The sequence below is a fragment of the Podarcis filfolensis genome, assembly GCF_964270895.1.
Source record: "Podarcis filfolensis genome assembly, chromosome: 1".
NCBI classification, from domain to species: domain Eukaryota; kingdom Metazoa; phylum Chordata; class Lepidosauria; order Squamata; family Lacertidae; genus Podarcis; species Podarcis filfolensis.
Window position 1 is genome coordinate 78,653,026 of NC_139604.1, and position 13,487 is coordinate 78,666,512.

General features: G+C 40.8%; 1 protein-coding gene across 1 annotated transcript in view; it reads left to right on the forward strand.

Moving 5' to 3' along the window:
• The first annotated feature begins 1,340 nt into the window (after window positions 1-1,340).
• Window positions 1,341-13,487, forward strand: part of ANO1 (anoctamin 1) — a 139,034-nt gene continuing 126,887 nt past the window's right edge. The window contains exon 1 of the mRNA XM_083601779.1: window positions 1,341-1,436. Coding sequence (XP_083457905.1) covers window positions 1,412-1,436 — 25 coding nt within the window. The 5' untranslated portion in view covers window positions 1,341-1,411. The remainder of the gene's footprint in view (window positions 1,437-13,487) is intronic.

Here is a 13,487-nt window from a genome sequence, read left to right on the forward strand (position 1 = left end):
TGTTTTTGCTTCAGCTCGTCCTGCCCCAGCACTAGTAGTCACGCGAGGGGCTTTGTGGTGCTGCCCAACCACGCTGCCCTCTGCTGATAAAACATGCTGAAAGAACACAGCAGAAGCTGCTATTGCAAATTAATTCTGCCGGAAGTTGGACTCTTTGGGTGATCCGCCTCTGGGCCTGCCAAGGGGCAAGAGCAGCCACCTCTTAATGATCAGGCTGTGAGTGCACCAGATGAGGTTCAGCCAGTAGCCTTGAAAAGGGGGCTTGTTTTGGGTTAACACACAGTATTTTGTTGCATCCCCGCTCCTGAAGTAACTGAGTTTAAAAAAGAACAGCATTGCAGCCTGTCTCACTGTGCAAGGTGCTTTCTTCTTGGCCCAGCACCTGTAAAGGATGTTGGTCCTGGTACCAGGGAAGTGTCATGGATGTAACGCTATGACCTTAATGCATAGATTTGTCTATGGTCTGCCCAGCCAGTGCAATGGATCATGGGACAGAAATGCATTGGGGAAAATAAAAAGCAAAGCAGTTTGCTGGAATAAAGGAACGCAAGCATATTAAGACAGAATTTAAACACTGTGTATCACAGAAGTGACATGCTAGGTCTACATTTATTACCTTGGATTTACCAAGTTCAACAACACGCCATTGAAATGATAAAAAGCAAGTTAGCCAGCTCATGGCCAGTGAACAAGCTGTTTTGGAGATATAGGGTCAAACTTGCATGATAGGAAAAATTCTTGGATTAGAGACTCTTTAAAAAGATGCTGGGCATTTCATGTGCTTGGCAGTCTCAGGGTACCACGTCAGACTTTCTGTCTATTTAATATAGTGCTGTCTCTGTGCCTGGCATCTCCATCAAAGGTTGTATACTTACATCGCCTGATCCTTTTAACTGGAAATGCCAAGACTTGAACCTGGGACCTTCTGCAAGTGAAATGTGTTATACAGATTGAGCTCTACAGACTACATTCCAGCCATGCAAAAGAGCCTCTGGTTGATGTCTTTTGCATCACCTGTTACCTGAAATGTTTAACTGGAGATCTTAGGGATTGAACCTGAGACCTTATGCATGCAAATCATTTGCTCTCCTGCTAAGGTATGATCCCACCTCAGTTAGAGAGTTGAGTTAACTGCATGTTTTCAAACCCTCAATCAAACATAATTTTAAAGCGTGGTTGGGCAGCTTGTGCAAATCAGGTGAAACTTATTTACAAATGTCACTGAACATTAATTGAAAGTCGTTCAAAACTTACAAAGCCACTTTTTAAAAAAAAAAACAAAAACCTCTGAGCCACACCTTAATTACCTTCATGTTTTCTGATGCAATTCCATTTTTGTCTTTCATTTCTGGAACAGTCTACTATCAGAGAGGAGTACTAGGACAGAAAGCAAACTTGCCCTTTCTGAAAAATGTATTACACTCACTTGTTAACAGGTAAGACAACTGCTCCATTGTAATATCTTCAATGACTGCAAGTTTATGTATGTTTTTGTTGAAGGGGGTGGGGAGGTTAAAGTCAGTTTCATAATTTCTATGTACATTTTATCAATAGGAATGTCTTTTAATATCCTGAAACATCACCTGAAAATTGATGGCTACACACAGTTAACTTCCATATGTAAAATCACAATTCATTTACTGGTAAAATTATACTAACAACATGCTTTAGTACAAAAATGTTCTTTGAAGATGAAAGGTTCAGTTGACATCATTGGAAGTTCCAAGTGTCAGTTGAATGAAAGAAATGCATTAGGACAACATAATATAGATAAGAGCCTAACACCATGAACTGGAGAGCTCTGTCTGAAGAAAGAAGATACTGGATTTGAAACAGTTTTTGCAGGGTTTCTTAGGCAAATGATTATTTTGCTGTACTGTTTTATTTTAATCCAGATAGCAAAACGAGTTTGGTTGGAAAATGAAGGAAACTGAATGACAGATCATGGACGTGATAACTGTTTGGGCTAGTAGGAATGGCTTATTGTATATTTACGTTCTCTACAAAAGCACCTTTAAAACTAACATACTGTAGTCCTCTTTTAAAACTGGTATTATTAAGCACAAGGTTATTTAGTCGTATGGCTATTCAGATGACACCCAGATTATTTTAGTAGAACTAATCAATGCTCTGTGAAAAATAGATATAATTAAATACCAAGGGCCTTTTTCTGTAAATGTAATGAATTGCTAAAGTCCTCGGGTTACTGTTTTTCTTTTCTGAATCATGCTGCCACATGGCTATCTCCCTGGTAAAGATAGCAGGCTTACTCCTAAACTTGAATAACAGTGACCATATTTTGAAAAGAAAAACACTTCTGCCCCTTTTAAGAACTTTGAACGAAGACAACATTCAGCAAAGCAGGATTTTTTCCTCTGGCTACTATGAGAAGGAGCTTCTTTCTGGCAGATCCACCATACAGTTAAAGCACAACAAATGCACATTTAAAGCACATGACTTTGTGCTTTAAATTAAATTAAATTAAATTAAAAATACTCTGTGGGGAAAGTTACAATTCCCAGGATTATTTAAATGTGCGTTAAATGTGTGGTGCATATTTTATGTCAGAACTTTTCAAGGGATGTCTGTGGTGATCCCAAACTATGGGGAACAATTGTGTTAGCTTTTTCTGGGCACGCACTCTTGCTATTAAATGGCAATCCCTGAGGCTGTGGGGTGGGGAGGAAATCTTGTCTTGAAGTGACTCTGCAGCTATGAAACTGACTTTATATATGCAAAGAAACCTGCTTGAGTGGTCTATGAAATCCTGTGCAATACATATGTATAAACATTGTAATGTAGTTTAAGTAACCCAAGATGCTCTAACAAAATATAGTCAGCAATATAAGCAAGGATTTAGAGAAACAGCAAGGAATAAAATCTCATTTTGCTTTGAAAAAGCTGAAGGTAGAAATAAAACATCTGGAATGGAAGAGAAATGGTTTGGAATGTGTTGAATCTTTTAAAAGCTAAAGTGACTTTCTACACCACCTCTGTATGTAATTCCTCTCGCTTTTGGCAGGTTTTCAGAATTCAAAATGTTGGTAGTTTAGGATTTCATGACTATTTCCACAGTGGCAAATTCAATCTCCCTTCTAGGTGTACTTAATAACCTATGGCATATAGAATTAGGAGTGGAATCTGTGATAAAATTGATTTAGCCATTCAATATGGAACACCTGAGATGTACCTGACAAATTTGGGGGTAGTTACAGTGCTTTGCACTCCACCGATAACCACAAATAGGGCAGATGAACACCCTCCAGATGTTGCGGAACTAAAACTCCCTTCCATCCTAGCCAGCATGGCCAATGGTTAGGGTCAATGAGACTGCACTTCAACAGCATTTAGAGAATCAAAGATTTCCTGTGTCTGATCCAGGGGAGAGGTCTTATTCCATTTCTGTGTGCAAAGTCAGCCAGAGGGCTTGACAGACAGCTATCTTGAGAATTTTAATAAGGAATTCTGCATTTAAAAAAATGCCTAAGATAACAGGATATGGTTGAAGGGAAATATTACAAGTCCTATGTGATAAGTGCAAAACATGCAAACACCAAACAACAGTTTTAAAGCAGTTCACCGCCTGCAAAAAAAAGATAGCCTTGTCATTTCATTTAAATACTGCACTTTTTCAGATAGCATATCTTGCATTAGAAATACAGTCGTATCTTGGATCCCAAACACCTTGCAAATAGAACGTTTTGGCTCCCAAACCCTGTAACCCAGTAAGTGATTGTTCTGGTTTGCGAACATTCTTTGGAACCCGAACGTCTGATGTGGCTTCCACGGCTTCTGATTGGCTGCAGGAGCTTCCTGCAGCCAATCGGAAGCCACACCTTGGTTTCTAAACTTTTTGGAAGTTGAACGGACTTCTGGAATGGATTCTGTTCGACTTCCGAGGTACCACTGTACTGGAAATAAAAATTGATATTATGGACACTTCCATGTGTAACTTTACAAACTTTCACAGGATGAGAAAGAAAGATTGGGATGATGAGGGTAAAATCAAAGTACATGTGTTATGCAAAGGACTAAGGGCACCATCAGACTCTCAGTTTTGCAGAAGGGATTCAAGTGCATCAGCAAAACTTTTGGTATGCACAGTTGCAAGTGGAGTAAAGGGTGCTGTTGTCCTAGAGCAACAAACCCACTTTTAAAAAGAATTTGACATTTTGTGGTTTGGAAAGTGGCGGAGAAATGCAACGAAAGTGTGTGGATGAATGAGCGGCCAACAAGAAGACGTATAAACGCTCTGCAAGCAAATCACGATGAATGCAGGGCAAATGCCTATTGTCATATAACCATCCCACAAACAAATCAGAACAAATGCTCAATAAAGACTGGCTATAATCTAGTAAACTTTGTGCAAGCAAATCAGGATGAATGAACAGGCCATCTAGAGGGGCCCTATCGCTTCCAAACTGCTAGAAATAGCTATAAATGTGCTTGTGTCGGATTTTTAAATCAACTGATGACCATGCAGGAATCAGATTAAGGTTCTTCAATTATGTGTATCTTCTGTGAAGGAAGCTCATTTTTTGCTCTCCGCCCAGCAGTTTTTCCAGACACATCCAGGAATGACTCCACCCACTCGTTCTGGGTGTGTGTGTGTGCGTCTATACATGTTGTCAGTTTCACCACTGCTATTTCCATCTCCCCCTCCATTTCTGGTGAAACTGAAAAGGTCAGGGGAAATAATTGTCAGTTTCATTGGTGCTTATTTTCTTCCTTATTCCCCCCCCCCCTTCCTCCACTCCGTGGGAATATTCCCTTATTAACCGAGTACAGATGAAAACACCAATCCATCTCTTTCCCTTACCTCAGTTGTTGCTGCTCCAAAGAGGTCTCTTCTTCTTTTTTGAGGTTTCGAAAAAGAACATGTACGTGCTCCTGCCCCAACACTCATAGCACTCTATATGCCTATGGTGGCCAAAGTTTGGGGCAAGTGTGACACAAGTTAAGCCTAAAGAGTGCACACATAGATTTCTACCTGGTATCTTGGTGTGGCTTTGCCTCTTAAGCAGATGGCAGTGCTAGAGAGATAGTCGGGAGGGTTCACCAGACTGTGTGCAACAGCCAGTCCCCCCAGCCTTCCTCTTCCTCCTGTCCAGGAGCGCCAAACATTATTACTGCATAGAATATGCAATATGTAGTGGGTACAATCCAGCTAAAGTCAATCATTACTAAGTCCGATTTAATAGGAATTAGGTTAGTCTGGTGACTCACTCCCATCCCTTCACTTTCAAAGGGAAGGAGCAATGACTAATTTTTGCTGGAGCATGCCCAGGATGTGCAGAATTGCTTGGGGCAATTTATTCCACACAGAGGCATTAAACGTTAAGCTCTGTGGTGTTGCTGTTGTACTATAACTGTGAATGCAATGTCTTCAATCCAATGTATAACTATGCGCACATCGTCTCATGGCTTAAACATAACTCTGGGCTGGGTTTTGGCTGGCAAGCGAATCTCCATGCTGACTTTGGGGGATACAAACTTTCTCTTTCACCAGGAAAACTGCTGGAGTGGAAATCCTCCCTCATAATAAAAATAATCAGTGCAAGACTTCAAGTTATTGCTCAGCCAATTGGCCATTACAAGAGAAACTGTTTCAATTAAATGTGCCACACAAGGTGGCTTTTCCAGCAGTTTATACCAAATTGGTGAAAAGGTCCATGTTATGCCACCACTTTTGATGTAACGCTCACACTCATTTTCGGAGATGTTTGAGGATCAGTGAAGCGTTTTCTAATACTATTGAGAAGGATTAGCTTTTTAGTGCCCCCTTGTGTTTAAAACAATGCATCATATTTAGCTGTTGTTTAAGGCTCCACGAACTGGTAATACTGTAAGTAATACATCTGAGCATATATTTTGCTGAAAGGAGTTTATTTCATCTTGAAATGTTCGAGACAGATGATTCTCTTAAGATCACATTTTATTATTTCTTATTTATATTCTTATTAAGAAAGAAAATAATCAAGGTGAACAGAATGTTTTCAAAGTAAATGGCTACAGAAAATCTGACCTGAAGTCTGAATACTTTAGAGCCCATTTCTATGACCTCTGAGTGCATGACACCCAAGCCATTTGAAGTCACTGTGTGTTAACATACACATTTTAAATCTCCTCTTGGTACTGTTTTCCTGATATGCATCACCCCTGTCCAAACTGTCATTAGGTTTTTTTTGGGGGGGGATTCAAGTACCTCTATTTGTTCCCCTAACAAAAGCTGTAGGGGGATGGCGACATTAGACTGGGAACATATTATGGAGAGAAAGAGTTAAATAACACCTCTGTGGCAGTGCCTTGATTAAATTGGCAGCCTCAGTCCCCTGGCACCTTTAAAGTAAAATTGACAACATCAGGGAAATCTAGTATGGGTCTTCCACATAATGTGTGGTTTGGCACTTCATGAAACAAGGTGAAGTGAAAAGAATAAAATATTGGCAAGCAGACGGAGCTGTCCATCTTCAGTGGGCGGATGGATAGGACTCAGAAGGCCTCATATTTACCAGTACCCTCTCTAAATCAGGGGTAATCAACCTAGTGCTTCTAGATATCGTAGGAATCCAACTCCCATCTGTCTCAGCTGAGGTGGCCGGTGGTCAGGGATGACAGGAGTTTTAGCCCAACAAATATCTGGAAGGTAGCACATTGGCTGTCCCTGCTCTAAGGGTAAAAGAGCAAGATTTTTCCTCCATGATCCTGCTCATTCAGAAGCCTTGCTCTAATTATCTTTGCCCTTGGGTTATCTTTGCCCTTGGAGAGCACGATGGTGGTGACCAGGGTTTCAGCCTCCTTCTCGGTAGTGTCCTGATCGTGGAATACTCTCTCCAAAAATATTCTCTTTTGATTGTCTGTCCAAGGTTTTAATTTGTTCACAGTTTTCATGAAAGATGTTGATTTCTGATATTGCCACCCAGTTTCTTTGAGACTGTGATTTTATAGAATGTAATTGTCAGGGCCACATTTTGGCACCTGAGGCGAACCACAAAATGGCATTTTCCCCCACCAGGGAAGAAGGGGTGAATGAAAATCTACATCAGAAACATGGTGAGAATCAAGTCAGTCTTACCTGACAACTGCAGTAGGTATCAAAGGCTGTTGCGGGGGAGAAAGGGCCTGCTCTGAATCAGGGGCATTGCCGAGGTGGCAGATATGGCTTCCAAGAAGAGCACCACAGCTATTGCTGTCACCGTAGCAGCAACAGATGCAACAGATGCAGGTCAGATCTGCTGCCCCTGTGGATCTTGCCCCCTGAGGCAGTTGCCTCACCTTGCCCCATGGGTGGGTCGGCCTCAGTAACTGCAGACTGCTTAAAGTTTGTTTGTTTTTTAATAATGGAAAGGTGGAGTATAAATATTATAGTCAGGCAAATTGATAGATGGGGCAGCTATTGTAAAGGATAGTATTTAAGGTCAAAATCTTGAGAGCCAGACTGCATAACCATTCAAATAATTATGTTTGTCTGTGAAATAATTCTCCAAGACTTTCAAAGGAAGTCCTTTTTTTCCCTTTTTTGGCATACAATCAATATGGGGTGAGTTAAATTGGCACTATAGGGTCATAATTTATTTAATGAAATGACTGTGTTTCTGAATAAAGAAATATATATATAACTTGATGATCAGAAGCTAGAATCAAGAGCTGAAAACCAGAAGGCTGAAATTCTAAAACTTTTTAAAAAAATGAAAGTTGAGCTATATTAATTCTGAAGCAATTTATATGGCACTCTGCAGACCAGTTCTACCAAATGTTTGCCACAAATTTTATATACTCCTGAGGCATCAAAAATGGATACATCGGGAAATGCAAAGTTCAGTAAAGTAGGCAGGTGCATCATTTGTAAGATGACCATGTGAAAGAATGTGAAAGCAGCTGGTGACTGAGATGCAAGATTTCCATCCTCTCCTGAAGAAGATGTCATGGTTCATTTTCTCAAAGCACCTGAGTGTTTATTAATAAACCATGTTGTGGCCTACACAGATCTGGTCCTACAGCTGGGGACATGTGGCACTCCAGTTACTACTGGTTCACAGTTTCCATCATCCCTGACCATTAGCTATGCTCCAGCACCATCACTGCTTTGACGTTGGTCCTCTGATTGTGGCAGGGAATGAAAAGGGGTGTGTGACAGGGGAAGACTTTGATCCACAGGATCCAAAGTCTTCTTGTTCCCCCAATGTGGAAAAGAAAAAATCAATTCACTGAAACCAATGGGAAGGTAAATAAAACAGGACAACCAAGTACCAAAAAAAGGAGGGAGGAGAAGAAGTACCACAGATACAAACTTTTTGCCCTTGCCAACATGAGCCTGATGGGCTTAAAAAGTGGCAGCTTCTCTGCTATGGACTCTCCCCGCGACCATCTGACTTGCTCCGTATATGGCAGTCTTCTAGGGTTGAATCACATCTATTAGCAGCATTTGCTTACAGAAGATTTTGCCTCCAGGCAGAGAGCAGTACTGTAACACGTAATAGTCAATTTTACATTTCTATTTTAAAAAAATCCAAATATTTGATACCTCAGGAACAGTTTTTGTAATACCTTGCTGCACTTTTTGTAATGTGTTTGTTATTGAGGTCCAGATTGAGACACATGCCCTCACTGGCGCACAAATAGTCCCTCCTGAGCTCACTGGAACAATGTAAGGAGAGAGGAGAGAGAAAATGTGGACATAAAATATGTATTGTGCTAGCAAATCAATAAAACACTAATAGCTGTTCCAATAACCTTTCTTGACTGTATCAATTTACTGCCAAGTGGTGCATCTGCATGAACTGTTCCTTGGGGGGGGGTATTAAATGAGCATCCGACTTTTGTGGTCCATGCTGCATCATCCCACATTGCCCCTTCATCCACGCTGTCATTAGTAGTGGAGGGTTAGTAGCGGAGGGTGGCATGGGGCCAGTGCTGTGGATTCATGCCAAAATGGGCACCATAGTGTTAGCACACTGGGCCTTGTTTGGGGAAAAAATGGAGGCTCTTACTCTAGTTCTAGAAGCTAATGTGGGTACACAGGAAGCCACTTATGTACATATACCTCTTGTTATATGAACTTTCTGGCTAGCAATCACAGATTTCAAGGGATATGGAGGATCAGGTTGTGCTAAGAAGAGTTTCAACAATTCAGAGAGCAGCCCTTCCTTGGAGGTTTTTATGCAGAGGTTGAATGGCCATCTGTCATGGATGCTTTAGTTGAGATCCTGCACCGCAGGGAATTGGACCGGATGACCCTCAACATCCTTTCCAAATCTACAGTTCTATGATTCTACTATCCATTTCTGTATAAACTGAAAGTAAGTATAAGTTTTGGGCAGGAAAGTGAGTGACATTCTTTGAAAAATACACTGTAAAGAAGGACATTTATCAAACATGTACTAGTTTGGGAATTATACCCCCCCCCCACCCTTCTTACATGCATACCTTCTGCTTTACCATATCAGCTATATAACTTTTGGATATAGAAATGTAAGAACAAGGGCGTGAACGTGGGCATGAACACAGCTGCAGGAAATAGGATTGTTTTCACCTAATGAGCCAGTGCAGCTTAGGGTGGGATAAAGATTCTTCCCTGGAATCAAGGAGGGATCTAAGAGACTATGACTCAGTAGTGTCTAGAGTCACTGTGCTTCCTGTGGTTATTCCTGTGGTGGGTGGTCTTTATTATTATTATTTACCTTGGGCATGATTCTACTAAAAATCAGAAACCTTTTCTTTAGAATACTATCTAAACCACAGATTGCCGGGACTGATTACAACCTGTGAGTGTGACTCACAGAAAGGCTTTCTAAACCATCTTGCATCACAATACTTACATTCAGGGCTTGCCCAATACATTTGGCCACCTGAGGATAAGAAGAAGGTGCACTGCCTCCCCTCCCCGAGCAATTCCACATGCACAAGCCAACTGGGCTGGGAACTGATACATCAATAAAGGCTGCCTCAACTGCATCTTGAGAGCAGACTAATTTTGGGTAGGCAAACATATATCACCTCACTGCAACCTCCCCCCTCTCAATCTGCCAGGCCTCATTGAAGACAGAAGGTTAATCATGTTTTAATGCTTTTGGGTCATCGGACTGAGAATATGCCTGCCTGCCTGCCTGCCTGCCTGCCTTCCTTCCTTCCTTTCTTTCTTTCTTTCTTTCTTTCTTTCTTTCTTTCTTTCTTTCTGCTAGGAGTATTGGTGCAATGTCAAGTAGTGCTTTGTCATGTAGCATGCACGATCTCCAAACAGTCTCCAAAACCTTGTATGATGTCTGTAGTAGGGGTGAGGAACCTCAGGCCTGCTGTCCAAATGTGGCCCTCCAGGCCTCTCTAGCCAGCCCTTGGGGCTCTGTCCAGGCCGCACACACAGATCACAATCCTTACTTATCCTGCTAAGTGCCTACCTCCTCTAATTTTACTTAGCTGGAATGAGTCCTTGAACTGGGATAATACTTCTTGCTTGCCTGGGTGGAGGAGTGTGGTGTGTGTCTGGCCTCATCTGCTTTTGCCATGCTCACCATTGATGTGTGGCTCCAGGAAGGTTGCCCATGAGGGAACATGGCCCTTGGACTCCAGAAAGTCTCCCATCCTAGGTCTATGGCTTATATACCCTGTCTATCCATAATATATTGCTGTATGGCTGGCTCAAGTCAGACACCTTTAAACCATGGTTTAAAGGCTAAACTATGGTTTAGTGTGAGGTCTGATTGAAAAAAACATAGTTTGTGATCCATCAGCAGACCAGAATACAAAACCAGAAGATAGTTTGGTGTGCTGTCTGAATTAACAGCATCACTTTGCCTAGATAGAAGGTAAAAGGAGGCAAGCTACTCTAAAACATGGTTCGTCTGTAGCTAAAATTATGGCATAGGTTCTAAACTACTGTCGGCACAAAACACCTTGGTAGAACAGAACCATTTTGTGAAACTAGCCTGATATATAATAAATAGGTGAAGCTGTAAATACTTTCCAGAATGAATGAGTTTGATTTTGTGTCATACAAAGTTCAGTGTCAATTAAGTGCCTTTTTCAGAAACAATTATAATAATACTTGTCCCTTCTTGTACCTGTAGTGTTGTTTTCCAGAACTCTTGTTGGAATGTTATCAGCATTTCACATTGTACCCATTAATCCAGAACACTGATGTTCTTTTTAGTGGTGTTGGGTTTATTACTCATTTTTGCCCATAAAACAAATCTTACACTGCAGATGAAATGTTTCAAAGGCAGTTTTAAAACAATGTAATTATCAAAAAGCCTGTGTCAGAAAAGCAGAGAGGGAGTGATTTGGAAGGACTAGATTTCTGATAAAGACACATGTTCTGGTGATTTACACAACTCTTTGTTTTGTAGTACTATAGATGCAGTGTGTCTACTTGGAAGATTCATTTTCTTCTAAAACATCCTACAGCTATTATATATTAAGCTGGGAAATGAATTAAATGTGTTTATATATTTCTTCATAAGTCTATTGTGCATAGACCCTCCATGGTTTTTTAAAAAGAGCACTCCATAAATGTACCAAACCATGCTATGCTATACAATGTCATTTCATTTTCTAACCCTTTTAGATGGTTCTTGAAGAACCAGCCATCTATGCACAACATGATTCAGTACAATAACCAGCCTAGATCCTTAGAATGCTCGGAACAGTTTATATAGGAGTTCCAGCAGTCTGCTGTTAAGGCTGGTTCACAGTTCTCCAACTTTACCCGTGCTGTAAGGATTGGGGCTCCCTTACGATACTCTGTGGTGCCCTGTGTGACTGGAAAGGACAATTCTGCTTCTTGCAAGTGAGCCTGATTTTTGCTAATTTGTCCTTTTTGTGGTAGTCCCCTGTGCTTTTTCTGGAAGATCTCCCAATCTTCTGAAGCAGATTTTCAGAAGTGCGCCATGGGAAGGGGTCAGTCTTTTTCTGTGAGAAGAATACTGATCATGGAACTTAGGAACTGCACACAATTTCCCCATAGGACAGGGGCAGACAACCTTTATTTCTCTTATGGGCTGCATTCCCTCAGAGGTAATCCAACAGGGGGCACAAACTGGAGCTGGAGTCCAAGTCAAAGTGGGCCATCGCCTTCTCTTTCTTTCCCCATCTCTTACCCACTTCTCTCTTTTAGTTACCTAATTTCCCCCCTCTGTCACCCATCTGAAATTGGGAAAGGGCAACATGAAGGCCACAGGTTGCCCACCAAGTCACAGAATGTAGGCACTGCAGTTAGCTTCTGTGACATTTTGCTGTGCCAGTGCAATTATTTTTTTGAAAGTTATTAAGATCTTAAAAAAATATCTTATGAACTTTTTAACCATATCAAAATAATATGAAATATCCTTCCCAAAAAATTTTTATCTACTGAACATCATATTGCACCTGCCATGCCTCTTCATCAAGCATGAAGTTAGGACAAAGGTCATTCATTCTCTTTGGTACAGAGGTCATGATTTTGCCTCGGCTCACATATGAAGGAGTAAAATGCAGCAACGCTAGGCTTCAATTTATCACAAATCTAGAACATCACATACTGTACTGTGGCTCTAATAAAGTAAATAATGTGCATTTTTCAAAGTTATCTAAATCCATATTTGCACAGTGAACCATAAAAGTTACAATGAACTGAATAATGGGTATTAAAAATAAACCCAAGCTCATTTTACTTTTTTGCTAAGTCTTTGAGGATTACATTTTGTTCGAAAAAGCCCATATTTTAAAATGACCATGATTTATATATTTATAGGAACAGTCTTTTATATGCAATCATGTCAACTATCAAATTCCTTTTGAAAAAGATTGTTTTAAATACCACTGTGAACATGAAAGCAAAGTGAATCAAACTTAAAAGTGAACGTAAGACCACTCAAGACCTTTCTTTCAAAATAGAATTAACTGTGTCAGCAGTGGCAATTGGAAATTTATGCCAAGTCTTTCTAATGCTAATTATGATAGCAGCTTCTAACGGCCCCTGCTTTGGCCCATTTCTCACAGTGGTGGTAAACCTGTGCCTCAGCTGAACCACCTATTTTTCCAAGGAGATTCATGACAGCCCACAGAGAGTAATGAAAGCAGGAAAAAACCCAAGCTGAATCACTAAAATGGATATTCAGTATGTTAAGTTGTGGGTGAACATATCAGACGACACAGCAATTCTTCAAACAGCTCTTGTTTATTCAGAGGCCAGAACAGAACTGAACTGAAGGGTTCAGCCAGCCTGCTTATATAGAGCTCCAGTACAACGTAACTGTAACAACTTTCTGTAACTATCCAATCACTGAACGTCACTTTCGATCCCTTATTTGCATATGTGGACCTGAACTATCTACAGTATCCTCCTGCTGGCCCAGGGTGAGAACTTCAGTACATAATACTCCTCCCCACTGAGATAAGCCGTTAGTTACAATCGTAATGGTTTTCTTATATACAGCACTACACGTAATGGTTCAATTAGGCACAAAAGCATATCGGTTACATTTCACATACTTCCATTAGACCAACAGTGTTAC